The sequence below is a fragment of the Pleurodeles waltl genome, chromosome 2_2 (assembly GCF_031143425.1).
Source record: "Pleurodeles waltl isolate 20211129_DDA chromosome 2_2, aPleWal1.hap1.20221129, whole genome shotgun sequence".
NCBI classification, from domain to species: domain Eukaryota; kingdom Metazoa; phylum Chordata; class Amphibia; order Caudata; family Salamandridae; genus Pleurodeles; species Pleurodeles waltl.
In genome coordinates, this window is record NC_090439.1 from 509,595,730 (window position 1) to 509,613,850 (window position 18,121).

At 41.2% G+C, this 18,121-nt stretch overlaps 1 protein-coding gene across 1 annotated transcript in view; it reads left to right on the forward strand.

The window, feature by feature from the left end:
* The window catches only part of RMC1 (regulator of MON1-CCZ1), a 219,715-nt gene that overhangs the window by 178,489 nt on the left and 23,105 nt on the right, over positions 1–18,121 (forward strand). Inside the window, exons 17-19 of the mRNA XM_069220023.1 lie at positions 1,891–1,995; positions 3,226–3,294; positions 17,019–17,244. Coding sequence (XP_069076124.1) covers positions 1,891–1,995; positions 3,226–3,294; positions 17,019–17,244 — 400 coding nt within the window. The remainder of the gene's footprint in view (positions 1–1,890; positions 1,996–3,225; positions 3,295–17,018; positions 17,245–18,121) is intronic.

Consider the following 18,121-nt stretch of genomic DNA (forward strand, 5'->3'; position numbering starts at 1 on the left):
AACCCCATAGGCAACAGGGAGCGCAAACAGAACAAACCTTTAGAGCAGACTCCTCAAGTAGGGAGGCACAGTAAGCAAGAAGAGCAAGACTGCCACCAGGAATCCCTCTTGTGCAGCAATGAGCTGTAGTGGGCAAGGTTCAGGGGCATCTGCCAGCGCAGCTGAAAGTTTTGTGCAACAGCTGAGTGCTTGATGTCGTGAGCTATGGTTGTATTGAATTTGTTCTTAATGATACAACCCCACCCTCCTGAAGAAGGAACATTACCCACATCTGAATTTAGTGGAGAAAGTTATGAATACACAAAAAAGCAAGGGTTTTTCTTCAGTGCTATTTTTGTTGAAGAATAAGACAAAAGTGTGCCAACCCCACCCCCGACTAAACAAAGCCCTCAGGAAACAGGAATCGTTAGTGGTTACTCCCACAAAACCCATTATAGTCTATCGACATAAAAGACTTTCAAGTGCCCATATACCTGAAGGATTCCTACTTTTGTATATAAACATACTGTGGGCACACAAAGCACTCCTGGTACATGGACAGCACTATCTGTACTATTCAGTCTCAAATTAGCCCATTACATCTTCAGCAGGTTTATAGGTCTGATGGTCACTTACTTCACCAGAAAAGGGTACGCCTCACCTTTACGTGGATAACTGTTTGTTTGAAAACACCAAAATAACCACTAGTCAACAAAGCAGTGGGCCTACACTCAAAATGGTTGAGCCTAACATGGAGATAGTCGCTAAAGGCTGAAGGTCTGCTCCTTCCTTAATTCTACTAAAGTACTAAAGTAGCACATAGGGATCCTAAAGCTTACCCTGGCTATGAAGCAGTGCACAAACCTAGGGGCATCTGGGTGAGACATCCCGCTTAACTGGAGAGATCACTGACTAACCCCTGTGAAACGAAGAACACAAGTGGCCTCTGAGCCTTGGCAGGAGGGAAGCACCATAGTGACAGGCATAGGTTCTCTCCAGGGAGTCAACCGGGGCACAAGCAACAAGAGCAGGAGAGGTCTGAGGTCACCAACAGGAGGAGGAGAACAACCCTCAGATACGTGGGGGGGATTGCAGGTGACATCTTGAGGAGTTTATGGCCTGCTCGCACGATAGTGGCAGTCACCAACAGAACCGAGCAATATTACCACAGTGTCAGAAGAAACAAGGCAGCCTGTGGCACACCGGCAAGTGAGGCAGTTTACCTTTTTTGCCTTAGGCTAACCTTAGTGAAAGACCCTAATGTTAACATACAGTATAGGATTTAGATCTTGGGGTCAGATCTGAGGCTCGGAAAGAGACATGAGTTCTGGATTACTTTGTATATCATTGTTATATGTGTAGTATATTTTGTGTATGTCTATTAAAGTGTCTCTTTTTATAAAGTAAAGTACTGACTAGACAGTAAATTATAAGAGCCATTGAAGTGGCGTACTGTATTGTGAGTGTCTAACCTTCATTGTATCCTTGAGTAAGCCTAGGCCTGAGAAAGTTTAATACTAAAGGGAGGGGGGGAACCAGCCTGTCCCTTAATACACAGTGGTAAATAACTCCAGTTGTTACAGTCGGAATACCGTAACCTCTAAGTGACCTAGGACCCCAGTACATGATCTTGCATTATGGCATACAATTGCAGCACTGTTGATGCCTCGGATAATCAGTTGTGGACAGTGCAATTTCAGGATTTTGATGAGATTTAGGCCTACAGAATACTTTAAATTTTAATGTGACCGATTTTTCTAATTCTTCTGTTAGTAGAGAGTAGTACATTTAAATTTTAATCAGGTACTTAGAGTATGTTTTGGTTTTACAAGGCAGTATTTTACTCTGAATGTTCTCACTTGGCAGTCGTCAAATCTCATCAGCATTAATCTTTTAATCTTCTCCTTACAGCATTACCTGTATGAGTTAGTCATCAAAACCCTCGTCCACCACAAACTCTTTTACATGCTGCACCAGTTCCTTCAGTATCATGTTCTCAGTGACTCCAAGCCTCTGGTATGTATTTTAAATGGTACACTATTGAATCCAGTCTCTGTATTAAGGGAGTTGATGATAGTAGTGCTTTGGAATTGCAGTCATTATTTCATGCATTTAATACCTGTATGACTATCAGTAATGAACGTTTAAGTCTCATTCAGTTAACTGCTTTGATGTTTGAAATCTTTCAGCTTTTAAATAATTGACAGTGGTGATAAGTGTTTCAAAAGAACATTTTTAGGTGTATCATTTCCTCATAGGTAAAGCTTCTACTCTTGGTTTGGCTCTTTACTTCATTGGCAAAAGTATAAATAAGTCTGCTCTGGTGGCTGTTGTTTCTCTACTGCAAGCCTAATTGATGCAATGAGACATAGGGATGCTCAGGAGTGTGAGCTTTATGAGACCATTACATTTTTTCCCCCGCAGTTGGTATCAGTAAAAAAGATAAATTGAACTTAACATTTCTTACCTTTAGATGAAGAAGGAAAGATGTTTGCATTAAAATGAAAAAAAGAAAGAGAATGGAGTGAAGTAAAGATTTATCTCTTCTCGAGTCCAGTGATTAGAATAGTGTAACAGAATAGGAAATACACAGCAACGACAAGTTTATGGAAGACCTATAGTGTGAAAGAGCAAGGCCCCCGACAGCTATTATAGATCACCTTCATTGAGGAAGAGCCAGAATCCCTATTTAATTCTGTCTGTCCTTAAGGATGGACTTGAAGACTCATTCACCAGAACCAGACCTGGGAAATTGAGATGCTGTCATTACCATCCTTCTCTGTGTGACCAGTTGTCAGAAATAGAACACACTGTGTTAACAATGTAATGTCAATCACGTGTGAGCAAATAATGACTTCCAAGGACAAAAGATGGATGCTGTTGGACCTAGGCTTTTTACAACCATTCATCTGCTAAGTAAACAAGATTTTTGTTTCACTAGTCACCTATGTTTGTGGTTACCAGTACCAGGGATACAGAGGCTGCATGCATAGTGTCTTTATATTACCTAGATTATTGCTTGTTATATCTTAAAGCAGTAATATAGTCCAGAATGTGTTATGACTTTAAAAACAAACATTGGATTTGTGAGCATTAATAGTATAGAGCTCTACATTTAAAGCTACTAAAGCCCTCCTGTGCTTGCCATGTTTTAGCCAGTATACAGTAACAGTTGAATAAACAGACACTGATTTCTTTCTGTTTTTCACTTTGAAGATATTAACTTTTTGGGATGTTTGGTTTTAGGCATGCCAGCTACTCACCCTAGAGAGTATTTACCCCCCTGCACATCAACTTTCTCTGGATATGCTTAAGGTGAGAATCCTCAAACTGTAGAACGAAACTCATGTATGAATGTGAAACAACTGTGTTCTTAAGAGTCTAGATATTTTGGCGGTTAGACTCCGTGATGGAATTAGCTACAAGGTTTCATACCTTAATGAAAAATTAGTACCCATAGTTTGAGAAACATCTGGGAAGTTTGTTAATTCAATAGATGGTAGACATTATATCTAGTTTATCTTCTGGCCATACTGAAAAGATTGACTACTGGGAGCATAGAGTTTGGGTAATCTCAAACATCCTTATGCCCTAGCTGCGTTAGGTTTTGCAACTATAGTTTGAGGAAATGGAAATCAGTTTATAGAAGATCATCTCAGTTGGCTGTGCGTAATTTGACTTTGAGGTGCTCTGCATAGAACTTCTGAATTTAGCAGCTGGTGATTCTAAAGTAGGTGTAACACGCACCCAATTGTTTTTTTTAATCAGATTACAAAGTATGTGAGGCAAACTAATTGGGTCGTAGAAACTGTTCATCTATTGCTGTATCTTAAGATGGTCCACTGTTATTCTTTGAAGAGGAAGACGTCTTTTTTTTCTTTTTAAATGTTCGTAAAACAGGTATGATCAACAATCAAAATTTGTAGTCAGTACATGGACATTGTAGAGCTGTGGATTTTCTATTACTTGACTTCAATATGTATAATATCACGGTTGCACTTTTTGTTATACTGTTAATAACTTCTTAACCATTAATTAAGAAAAATGTCCATTAGAATGGTATGACAATTCAACTGCAGATGAGTACAATACTTTTTATACTGCATGAAGGGAGTTTAAAAAACAGCTTTTCCACTCTGTGTAAAATTGTTAAAAGATGGTTAGCATATTCTTCTGTAGTGGAATTCTTTCAGTCATAACTTTCTTGCAATTGTGATTACTATATTTTAAATCCATTTCTTGTTCTTAGGTTTTAGTACTTGACCTTGGCACTTCTAAAATGAATCGTCTGGGGCCAGTAATGCACACTGCAACTATTTCAAATGAAAGTAAAGAGTTTGTCAGCTTTGTAATGGAGTAGATGATTGCTCCCAATGGAGATCCATTCAAGTTTACTTCAACATTAAAGCCAACCTTAAGTGCACAAAACCTGTTGTACACTTTTACATTAGATGACGGAAGGTTTTAGGCTCATACTGTATGGTCAATATATGGCTGTTACCCCCAAAGGCAGTTTAACATATCTGCCGTTGTTTATTTAGTGTTTCAGGTTTATGTCTGGCCAATGTGAGTCTGACGTCTCAGTCCACAGGTATAATCTTTCTTGTGGTTAAGGTGCAGTAAGCGGTCACTGAGCTGTGTATGGGCCACCAACACTGTTGCAAAGCATAACTTTGAATGTATGTGGCGCTGTAGCACTGTGCCACCTTGTTCCTTTAATAATTCTGAAGATAGTAACACACTGAGTCCTCTGACAGAAGCTTTGCATGATTTGATTACTGTTTTGCTCAGTAGTAGGAAACTCAGCTCATTCAAAGTGGCACTCCTTTCAACAAAGGTTAATACCGTACAAATCAACTTAGGGAGGCTGCCTATTGCCACTCTCTAGTAAATCTGTGAAGTCTGCCCTGACTGAGACCATTCACTTTCCCCAGAACATAACTGAGCATTTTAGCATTTCGGCCTATGGTCTCTAAGGAGTCATAACCTTCATACAGACTGGCCAGGGGTATGGACTCTGGTACTTCCTGACCAACGAGGGCATGCTTAATGCATGTTCCAATTACCTCTCACATCTGGTAGAAAAGAAATGAAGTCCAGCAACAAGTACCTGACTATCTCAGTCAGCTCCATAAGCCCTGGTGATATTATGGCATATCTGTTTTCACCATGGATGGGTCAGCACTCTGAAAGCCAGAAGAAACCAAAATCCATTGGAACTTGAGTAGATCCCTTAAAAATTCAGATGCTGCACAAGTTCAGAGTGGCTAATTACAACTAACTCACTGCTCTTCCCAGCGATGCAAGGATAAATGCTGGCCCCAGTAAGCCTGAAAAAGGTGATGCCTTTGGGTGATCTGCATGCAATCGGAGGAAGAATTGCTCCGGTATATTTGAGTCAGAACTTAACACAAAGGATTGTGGGTAAAGGAGGGCCTGTCTTGTGGGATCATTGCTTGCAGTGTCAGCTTACGAACCATTTCCAGCTACTTGAAGAGTATCATTATGCAAAACTCCAGCTTTCTTTCTGGATGCTTGTAAAACTGGCCACCATGACCCCAAGAATAGCATTGCTGAAAGGAGACTCTCACTATCACCTTGTGAAAGACATTTAAGTCAAAGATCCCCCTTGCCTCATACCTGGAGCAAGAGAGAAGATCTCAAGGGCAAATGCTGTGTGACTTGCTCAATGGAGATGAGAATACTGAGCCTGTGTTCCCAAGTCCACGGTGATGGTCAATTCTTGTCAAATAATATTATCAAGACGTTTCTTAAATGCCCATCCCTGTCCATGCATGCACTGCTGGTGAAGTGGGAGCTCAGGCGTCGGTCTCACTCAATCAAATCAGTGCCCTCATGGCCAGCTAGGAGCTGGACCTGTGTAACAATTTTGACAGGTACTCCTCCATGCTTCCAGACTTTTCTGAAGAGGAGTGTACTGTAAGTGTGTGCTTAATCTTGGCAAGAAGTCTGTGAAGTCGAAACTGCTCACATTGCAGGACCTTATTGATAGTATGTTTTGCTTTACTTTCGACTGAGCCTAGATATACACACTGAAAGGAGTCAAAAAGATTCTCTGGAATGCACTTCTTAATCTGAAGAAGACCTTTATTACAGCTTTTTGCAAGGTTTGTGAAGGAAGGTTTGATTAGTAAAAAATGTACTTCCAAAATGTGCAACGACAACGTGAGACTATGTATAGAAAGTCTCCAATCTAGAAACAGCAAATATATACATGCAAGGATACAAACACTTATATATTGATATATACATATTCATATGCAATGCAAAGCAAATAATTAATACAAATTAATCACCGTAGTAGGGCCTGCCAGACGCTTCATCTTTCTCATGCCAGCTAGAAGACGACCCCTGTTCAACTACAAGAAAGAGATCCTCACCCTCAAGGGAATATGTCAGGAATTTGACGTCCAGCCTTGACCGAGGTCTCGAAATTCATTGCTACTGAGCAGAGTCATCTTTTTTATATCTTGAACAATCACGAGAGAACTCTCTAGAAAGCCCTTCCTCTGAGAGGGGAATTATTCAAAATGCTGGCTTATTTAGGTAAACCTTAACAGGAATGTGTCGAAAGCTGGCCATCGCTCAGAGACGAGCTGTTCGCTTGCCTATGATAAGCACTAGCTTGTTACAGCTGTATCGTACTAACTGCTCACCTCCTACATGTCGTGTCCCAGCCCTGGCTCTTCAGTGAGAAGAAAAACTCGTAGAAGTAGAAAAACACATTGCATAACATGTTTGCACAGAAAAAATACTTTAACATGGAGGCAAAGCTAAGCTGAACGCAAAATGGAGTCTAGACTGAATACAAAATGGAGTCTGTAACCAGTGACCACTAAAGTGGTAATAGGCAGCTAAGCCAGGTGCAAAGCAGTGTGACACGACATCATTGGTCAATACTCAAATAACATTACATAGTGCCATCAGGACTTTGAACTCTAGTCTATTCAGACACCAGCAATAGTGGCTTACATCATTGTACCTTATGCCAGAGTCCCAGGAAAAGGTAGGAGCCTCATTTATGACAAGAAGAGCATGTTTGATCCCTTGCCTGACATGGTCTATAGAATTACAAAAAGGACCCGGTTATGGGCATTGATGAGAATCTTCTGTGCACAGGGAACCTCCAACTCCCATCTGAAACCAGATACGAACATTGACAACAAGAAGAGTGCAGATCCTGTTGTGAAACTGTTGTAAAACCTGTGCTAAGTCCCCATTTTAGCTTCACATTTTTACCTTGACCTATTTTTCTAATGGTGACCCTCTGGTTCAGATGGGTAGTTGGTGTGGCCTGTTGATACCAATGTCTGCAAGTTATGATTTTTAAACTCTTCCACAAGTTTTAAAACGAGCAGACCAGACCCCCGGTATATTCAGTCACAACATTCAGGTGTACTAACTTGGACATTGCAAGTTTTAAAATCCAATAGAGCACCATGGAAATATCTGAATGTGAAAGAACTGTTTTTGCCGTATAACTTGCCACTTACCCAACAGTCAGTGGCAAAGAAAGACACCACCTACACTATGCTCAAGATAGAGCAGCTGTTCCCTACCTTTTGAATCCTGAGGACCCCCGCTGAAACATTACTGGAAGCCGTAGACCCCAAAGCAATTTGTACGATTTAAATTTCAAACATTAAAACAGTCATTCACAAAAAATACACATCAAACAAATACTCAAATTATTAAGTATATAATTATGTTATATTGAAAAACATGCAAAAATTGAAATATGTAATGGGAAGGTTGGCGCTGCATCTCAGCGACAAAGTTTTCAATGTTTGTTATTTTATATTATTTAGGTATATAAGATCTGAGAAAGCTTTTCCACATAAATATGTGGTGGGGGAAAGGAAGTAAAACCATAGGGGCCTCTCGTCTCTCCACAGCCTCTCTGTCATGTGTAATTCATTGGTTTCATAGCACCTCTCATACCCGTGTAGGGTGTCGCAGAACTTTACAGCGGACTACGAGGCGGATTCACACGTCAACCACACTGGTTCGCATTTTGTAAGAGTGCTTGGTCTGGAGAAGCACAAACTCAGGATTCAGAACACAACACAGTGGTTAGCATAGACTTTAATAAGAATATATTTCTAAGCAAGGAAACCTTATTTAGCAGCACAGGGAAAATGAAAGTCTGGGGAAAATGCAACTTTCTAATTTGTGCCACGCAGTTTGCATGCAGCTCTTTAATGGCAGTTCGTAGCTCGCTGTTTTAGATTACGATTGTAATTTATGAATTGCACAGTAACAAAATAATTTCTGTGACAAAAGCAGTAACCCACTATGCTATGTACATAAAATACTGTTCTTAGCATGATACACTTTCTTTGCAGCAGGCGTATTAACTATCTGCGCTACCTTTGAGCCAAAATTGCCACCAGACAAAAGTCCCATCTCTCTCCAGCAGGTACATTAATCACTAGAGTTATCTTGACGCATTTATTTTTGACAACAGCTGGTGGATGTACAAGGATCTTTGCAGTGCTTTTAAAACTGCTGCATAAATCAAATATTAAATATAAAAGCACACATGTTTGTCAAAGGCCCCAGCTGGAGACATGCCTTCCTCCCAGCCCAGGCCTGTGGACCCCCTGGGAACATGTCACAGACCCCTGGGGGGCCACGGACCACAAGTTGGGAACCGCTGAGATAGACATTTATAGAAATTGCCCTTCACAATAGCAAAGCACCTTCAGATATATGGTTAATCCATGGTTTCATTTCTTTACCAGTATGTAAGTTTCATTTCAAATCGTCATATTTCACAAATATTTTCAACTGTGCAGATGCAAGCAGATGGGTGAACTTTTTTTTTTTTTTTTTTTTTTACACAAAGCATGGCTTCTTCTTTTCAATTACATGTGTTTGAGGATAGACTGAGATTTTTCTTAGTGGAAACGAATGAGGAATTTCTTAAGGCCATTCATTACTTTGTAAAGAGATTCTACAGCATGGAGCGTGCAATGCGTCCATGGCTAACTTAGTTTACTAGTTAAAGGGAGTTCCTGTATCCTTGATTAAGCCAGTATTTCTGTTACTTTCAAATGGAAGTTATTTGATTCTGAACAACCAAGGTTGCTATGGAATGAAGCCAGGTGTCCCATACATTTTAACTGTGCCCTCCTCCACACACAGCTGAGGAAATTACCTTGTGGCCATCAGTCCCTATTTCTAAAATTAACTTTGATATGTTAAGCTGACTGAAAGCCTTATTGTTTCAAATAGACATGGCACTAACATCTGCCAGAGAAACGTTTGATCTCCATAAAGCCTGCTCTTCTTCTGAAGCACTATTACTCCTGCGCACTAACTTATAATTGCATTTTGTGGTGAACTTGTGCACCACATTTGTAATGCTTCAAGCGCTGCTGGAGTGGTACCGTTTTTTAAAGTGATTGCTTCTGGATTTGTCTAAACATCCCAGAATGTACTTGAAGTGATTCCATCTTTTATGCATTCTGTATTTTCAAGCATTTTTGGTGACATTCTGCCTGTGGTAGTCTTGTTGATTGCTATTTTGGTTCTATTTTTCCTGCTCCTCAATGGATGTTTCACAACAAGGCTAAATGGTGATTGAATTGTCACACGTCCTTCTGTGTCATGAATGTATGGTCCAGTACTTTGTAGTGTCCTTATTATAGGCACTGAACGAGAATTGGTCTTTGTCTTTCCATCCCACTTAGTTTAGGAGTCTGCAGCCTGTGTTTCAGTGTCTGTTGTGCTCTTTTGAGTGTGCACTAGACGTATGCCTTGCTACGCAATTGGTGCAAACTACGAACATGAATCTAGTGGTCAGATGGATGCTTCCAGTCCAGGTTCTATGGCATCTGGCTCCTCTTCTGAGGCTGCACTCCTGGCACCAATGCCGTCAACTTCCTTTGAATATGCTGGGACTGACCATGTTTGTTCCTTGGAACGCGCTCTTCAGGCCTCTGCGGATATTTCATCTGTGGATGGGGGTTTCTCCCTAGACTCCAATGATGGTATGGACATGGTACAAATTTCAGGGATACTGTCTTCCAATTCTGTGGCCTCGTAGACTCTCTTAATTTGGCTCTTTTTAAATAAAAAGTGGTTTATTCATTTTTAAAGCTTACATGATCTTTAAATTGCATTTTTAATGGATTTCAGTATTTGGTTGGATTATTATTTTAGTGTGTCATTTAACATCTTTCATATTCCTTAAGTGTTATTAAGGTCAGAATCATCTGTATGATCTTGTACTGAGGTATACCCTGCATCATCTTTATGGATTTAGTGTGTAAGTCAACCTTCACCCTGGCTGGAAAGAATAGCATAGGTTAATTTCATGGCCTTCAGCATTTGTTTAACCTCAGCAAACAAGATACATTGCTGCACCGCACATCTCCAGTCCAGGAGAAGCATGATTGCATTATTTTCAAACTACAATGAACCTGAGTGACCCTTGTTGTCGCGCATTTACTTCGTATTTATACCAGTGAGTGGGACCGTGGCGGTATTGCAGGTTCAGATTCTCCTTTCTGATAATTCTTCTGTCGATTTTGTCTCCTCACGGTTTGTACTTTGGGAGGCCACTTTGAGAGGCCTTTAAAACAGCTGCTAAGGCAAAAGGACATGTCCTATTGTAAAAGCAAGGGGAGGCCCAGTATGCAGAGGACCCCAGTGATACCTTACAGTCTGTACCCACTACTAGGGTTGCCTTCACAAACAACCTAATGGGTGCAGCTAAATATGCATAGCTCCTCACACAACACAAAATATACGAGTGGGGTGATAAAGTTGGTGAGATAGTCTTCTGGTTGGCCAACAAAGACATGGACACCAGAATTATACCTGTGGTCATGGACGCTTGGGGGTCGCAGTGTGCTTGAGGCCACCGAGATTGCACAGAAATTTTGAAAAGCACTACAAAGACCCCAATGCAGAGCAAATTCTACCTCAGATTGAACAGGAATATCCAGTTACTGTGGACCTCCCCATCCCATCACTTTCTGTCCCAGATACCATGGTGCTGGACCTACCAATTACTGAACTGGAAATACCACAGGCAATCTCTTTGACTGTCGTAAAACACCCAGCCCAAGACACCCTTCTGGGATTTTTCCAAAGAGTTCTTTTCTGTATGGTTGCCACACCTTCTATCCCCAAATCAGGGTTGTTGTAATGGAGCCTTTTGCAGAGTGGGTAAGATGAAACACAGGGCTTTTTTGGGGGAAAACGGCGGGGGGGGTCTCAAAGCCAGGGTTACCTTGTATGACCTCCTGATGGTACAGCAACCCAAGAGCTCTCTTCCCATGATCTTATACATGCTTCAGGTGTTTGGGAATGCCTCTGGCCAAAAAGTAAATGGGGGGTGGAAACTACCAACATGAATCTTGTTGGGGACCACCCCCCACCACCACACAGTGTCCACATATCAAAACTGAAGATGGTCCCAACCCACCTAAAATAGGTATGATAGTGACACCAGACTCACTATTAAGCTGGAGCCTTATTCTTGACCCATTACTGACTAAGATCCACCATGAGCTCTTTAACTGAGCCAAGCTGATGAGGAACCTGTTTTTAAACGATTTCCCCCCAAAGTATCTTATATGCTATTCAGAACACCCATACCCAGTCCCCCAGCATTTCATCAATATAGTAACCCACTTACTGATACATTTTCTATGGGAGGGTGGAACCACTCCCTTATCCCTCATTAAATAAACACAGGCCACAATCCAGTGGTGGGCTTGATATTCTTAATTTCCAACTATAGTATTAGGCAAAGCAATTAATTCCCCTATATGATGTTCTTTTCTGTGACTAGACGGACTTGGCAAGGTGCCTGGAGCTAACCATTTTGAAATCATTCAATCTGTACTCTTTCCTATATAGTTGCTTGGTTTCCCATGCACATTCTGCAATTATCAGAATTCCATTGAAATGCTGGAAAGCTATAGCTAAGTTCCTAGGCTGGCAGGGTAAAGTGACCCGGAAACTCCCCTGTGATATTGCACATTCCTTAAGCATGTGATAGGACTGTAGGGTTTCCATGCTTAGAATCTCAGTGGCTCCAAGATTGGAGATGTCTGGGTGACTAATCCTATGAAATTATTTGACCAGTTAACAGCTGACATGCTTTGGAATGTCACGCTGTGAAATTAGTATCAGTGACGGAATCCCACTCCCTCAAAGCGAAACAATTGGACAACTCAAGAGAAAGAATATATGTCAGATTTACAGGTCACTCTCCTTTAATTCCTCGTACCCCTTCTGAGACATGTACGATGAGGAGTGGATTGAAGCTAAAATCCCCTCACATGCTGGTGATCTCTACCCATCTTCGACTCGTACAGTTCAAATAATTACAATGTCTGTACTTCTACCCTTACAGACTGTGGTGGATGGGCAGATCCCCCGCAGATGCTTTATTGCAGTGCAGCAGCACAGAGGGTACCTTCCTACACACCATTTGGGTGGTCCAGTCAGCTAAATTCTGGTGAAGAGTACATGTTTGAGGTCTGTATTGAGCCACACTTTCCCACTTTGCCTAAAGGCTGCTCTGCTGCATATCATGTATGGTTGCGAGTGTGATCATAGCTCTCGTTTGTTGGCTGGGCTGCTTAATCATTAAGTGGTGATCTAAGATGTTATAATTTTATTTCCATATTCACAAAATTACTTGATAGGAATAATTATTTATTATATGGTGCTCGCCTCAGTGTTGGTGTGAACCTTGCACTATCTCCACCTGAAAGCTGACATCAAAGTGCTACAGGATGCAGACTATAGATTAGAAGGACATCTGAGATAGTGATGCATATTTTCTACAAAGAGGAGGACGAATTGTAAGGGGACAACAGAAAGGTCTGTGTTTTTAAACTGGTGGTGTCCGGGACATATATAATTTGCCTCCTAGAGGTTAGGAAAACATTCCAGAACAGGAGCAGAACTTAGCCATAAGTCTGTTAACTAGTCATGATAAATAGAGAAGATAAGAGGGTAAACATTAGTGCACAAGTTGTGATGGATCAAAAGGCAAAAAACAATTGAGGTATCTACAGGGAGTGCAGAATTATTAGGCAAGTTGTATTTTTGAGGATTAATTTTATTATTGAACAACAACCATGTTCTCAATGAACCCAAAAAACTCATTAATATCAAAGCTGAATATTTTTGGAAGTAGTTTTTAGTTTGTTTTTAGTTTTAGCTATGTTAGGGGGATATCTGTGTGTGCAGGTGACTATTACTGTGCATAATTATTAGGCAACTTAACAAAAAAAAATATATACCCATTTCAATTATTTATTATTACCAGTGAAACCAATATAACATCTCAACATTCACAAATATACATTTCTGACATTCAAAAACAAAACAAAAACAAATCAGTGACCAATATAGCCACCTTTCTTTGCAAGGACACTCAAAAGCCTGCCATCCATGGATTCTGTCAGTGTTTTGATCTGTTCACCATCAACATTGCGTGCAGCAGCAACCACAGCCTCCCAGACACTGTTCAGAGAGGTGTACTGTTTTCCCTCCTTGTAAATCTCACATTTGATGATGGACCACAGGTTCTCAATGGGGTTCAGATCAGGTGAACAAGGAGGCCATGTCATTAGATTTCCTTCTTTTATACCCTTTTTTGCCAGCCACGCTGTGGAGTACTTGGACGCGTGTGATGGAGCATTGTCCTGCATGAAAATCATGTTTTTCTTGAAGGATGCAGACTTCTTCCTGTACCACTGCTTGAAGAAGGTGTCTTCCAGGAACTGGCAGTAGGACTGGGAGTTGAGCTTGACTCCATCCTCAACCCGAAAAGGCCCCACAAGCTCATCTTTGATGATACCAGCCCAAACCAGTACTCCACCTCCACCTTGCTGGCGTCTGAGTCGGACTGGAGCTCTCTGCCCTTTACCAATCCAGCCACGGGCCCATCCATCTGGCCCATCAAGACTCACTCTCATTTCATCAGTCCATAAAACCTTAGAAAAATCAGTCTTGAGATATTTCTTGGCCCAGTCTTGACGTTTCAGCTTGTGTGTCTTGTTCAGTGGTGGTCGTCTTTCAGCCTTTCTTACCTTGGCCATGTCTCTGAGTATTGCACACCTTGTGCTTTTGGGCACTCCAGTGATGTTGCAGCTCTGAAATATGGCCAAACTGGTGGCAAGCGTGCAGCTTGACTTTTCTCAGTTCATTGGCAGTTATTTTGCGCCTTGGTTTTTCCACACGCTTCTTGCGACCCTATTGACTATTTTGAATGAAACGCTTGATTGTTCGATGATCATGCTTCAGAAGCTTTGCAATTTTAAGAGTGCTGCATCCCTCTGCAAGATTTCTCACTATTTTTGACTTTTCTGAGCCTGTCAAGTCCTTCTTTTGACCCATTTTGCCAAAGGAAAGGAAGTTGCCTAATAATTATGCACACCTGATATAGGGTGTTGATGTCATTAGACCACACCCCTTCTCATTACAGAGATGCACATCACCTAATATGCTTAATTGGTAGTAGGCTTTCGAGCCTATACAGCTTGGAGTAAGACAACATGCATAAAGAGGATGATGTGGTCAAAATACTCATTTGCCTAATAATTCTGCACTCCCTGTAAGGATACTTACAAAAAACTAAGCATGCACCCCTTGCTTCTTGATCAAAGCAACTCAAGGAGTATTATGGGAAAGTACAGTTATTTAACACATGCAACTTACAAAATGCTATAAAAAGGTAATAACCATTGTAAAATGATTCACCCCTGTAAGTATTGACCTTCTCTTAAGAGTTAATTTGAGTATCCAATGAGTTATTGATGCTTCCATGGAAATTAGCCCACCCCTGGTAACCACCAAGGAAGATATTTGTGGGTGGGAACTTAATAAAGGTCTTGGGCAGTGTGTGTCATGTATGCCACTAACAAGTGCTCTAATTGTAGAGTAGAATAGCAAGCACAGCCTTTCCCATAGGGCAGTACATCACCCTGCCTGCATTCTTTACTCCCCCTTCACCCATCAAAAGAGGAGTGGCTCCATTTGTTGGACACCAAAAGGGGTTTCAGCTTTTATGTTGATTGTACCCAGGAACACTTGTGTGTGGATGATCAGCTTTTTGTGGGGTTCTCTGGGGTGAAGAAAGGGAAGGCTGTGCAGAAGAGGACCCTGTTGAGGTGGATAATTGTCTGCAACAAGATCTGCTAGATACTGGCTAAGAAGCACCCACAGGAAGGTCTATCGCCCATTCCACCAGGTCTAAGGCTGCTACTACGGTGTTGGCTCATGGAGTGCCTGGCCTGGATGTCTGCCTGGCTGCAATGTGGGCCTCAGTAAGTTCGTTCATGAAGCACTACTGCCTTGAAAGACATCTCTGGGGGGAAGGACACATAGCCTGCTCGATGCCGCGGGGCCTTTTATTCCGAGTTCACTCCACAGACCCCTCCATCTGGGGAGGTAATGTTTGGTATGTATTCTGAAGTGAGGAATCTGTGGTTAGAAGTATTGTTCAGGAGAACTAGTTACTTATTTTTGGTAACGTCCTTTGTGATGAACACTGTATCTAACTGTAGATTCCTTACTGCCCTCTCACTGCCCCGTTTTGTAGAGTGTCGTCTTTTTTACATCCAAAAAGCTCACAAGTTGGAGATCAGCACACTGGTACCAGCAATCTGTCATGTTTCACGTTTAAGAGTGTGGCAAGGAAAATATGTTTAAATCACTGTGCAGGTGTTAGACTTACATGTAGCTCTGCCACGTCACTTCTGGAGCGGTATTGAGCCAACACAGAGTCGCATGACACCAGCTTATGGGCTGTGGGAGCATAGCAGGAAAAACGTTTACAGGTATGATCTGACCCCTATGGAGTATTCTAGCATGAGAAATCTGCAGCTGGATAGACTACCCAACAGAAAGTGTATTAGCGAAGGTAAGTAACGTTTCATCAGCTTTCAATTATTTTAGTTAGTGTCCATCCAGTATTCTAATTTCCTAGCTTATCCTTTTAGCTAACCTTGCCACCCTCCTTTTTTCATTTTTTGCACTGGGGTTGAAACAGTAATGTCGCTCAAAAGAAATTGCATCAGGTGGAATGGGAGACTACCAGCTAAAACCTGAGTTGATAGCTGACTAACTACTTGGGTCTAAAGTCTCCTAACCTTTATTAATTTCAGGGGAAATGTCAACCAGTGAAAATCTCACAGAAAATGTAGACCTTCTAAAGAAATGTGTTTGCATATGCAGAGTCTGCATCGTACTGCAAATCCCTCCTTATTTCTAAGGATATCCATTAAGTGACTGCACAGAGAAATCAAAGCTGGCTATGTCCACACTGTGCCTCAGGCAACTGAACTGAACAAATACTGCCCCTCACTTCTAAGTAGCTAAGGTGCACTTACATCACTGGCAACCACTGGTTAGCTTTCCTAAAACTTCTTCCGCCTTATTCCATACACTTCTGATTCTTCACAGAAAACATGGATCAATATAAAAAACAACTTTATGAACAAGGAAGGAAACATTGCAGCTGTGTGCTTTACAAAGCAAAATGAGCACACTGAAAGACCACATCTTGTGAACATCTAGCATTTATTTACTGGTGTTAAGATCTCCCCCAGCACTTTCAATTCCGACGTCTCACAGCCTAATCATATAGCTAGACACTGTGCACGCATTATAGGAGACACTTGAAAAACAGCAAAGAGAGAGGATGTTGCCGAGGCCCTTACATCGACTGCTTGTGCTCACTGGTGGTTGGTGGCTCCAGTATTAAAGCATTTTTTGTCTTCCATCTCTTGTCCTCTTGGAGCAGTAACCTAGAACGAGTGTGTAATGTTCACCTCCATGCCCTGGCATATTATCCTGCCTGGAGCTGACATGCTGTATCCCAAACCTAGTAGTACACACAAAGGAAACACCAAAAATCTGCCTATCTCAGTTAAGAATGTTGCAAGTAAAGAATGTTTTATTTGCAGATGTAAAAATGATGAACATTATAAATTGCACCTTACTTTCAGGATCTGTAAAGCTGTTTTTCACGTTTTCTCCAACAGAGACTGTCAACGGCAAATGATGAGATTGTAGAGGTTTTGCTGTCAAAGCAGCAAGTGTTGGCTGCTTTGAGGTTTATCCGTAGCATAGGAGGACATGATAATATTTCTGCACGCAAATTCCTGGATGCAGCAAAACAAACTGCGGATAACATGCTGTTTTATACTGTATTTCGATTTTTTGAACAAAGGAACCTGCGCTTACGTGGAAATCCTAATTTTACTCCAGGTAAGAATCTATTGATAGGGATCACGTAGTAAATAATTTCATTTGATGTTATACAGTACAAAAAAAGGAGTCTGTAGGTGATGATGTGGAAAATGTTATAGGTTCCCTTTGAAAGGTGAATTGTAGGTCTGCACAAAGTGAACTATTGTTTTTTTGTGACTAGATCCAAGAAACTTCTTTCTGTCTCATCCCCAGACTTCCTGGATTTTAGGCTGAGAACATAAAGCCTAAAAGCACACCTAACTGAATGATTGGAAGTAAGGGCCCATGTTTGTGGGATATCTTTCCAGTGACCCTGTCATCTTTAAATGAATATGCCATTTTAGAGTACAACCTTTCGCTTCTTTGGAGGCAATCTGGTGCTTTCTCCATAACAAACAGTCCCCCATTTCCAAAGGCCATATTTAAAATGCCTTTCTCATTCATGCTGACATGTATCTGTAGAGGAACATGACTAGAGGCCAATATAGAGATCAGTGAAGTGGTCTAATATGGTGTTAGATGCAACAGTGAGCTAATTGGTCTTGAATATCAAAATAAGGCTAGCCTTTAGAGCTTTTCGAAACAGTTATGAAACAATGCAATTTGTAATTATCAAAACCAGCAACAAAGCTTCACCCTTGACAACAAGTATACTTACAATAGCTTTTCAAAGGCCAGGCAAGGTTAAAACCTAGAAAAATAGTTATTCCGTGAGTAAAAGGTACTGCATGGAGATTCTTTTGTCGACTTTCATTACTGTTCATTCTCCGTCACCTTTTGTACATTCTATTGCTTTTTAATCTCTCTGCATCCTTCAGTAAGATTCCAAAACTATGGCTTCCTACACATCATTAGGAGAGCACTCAGCAACAGTTCCATTTCGTGGAGGTACATT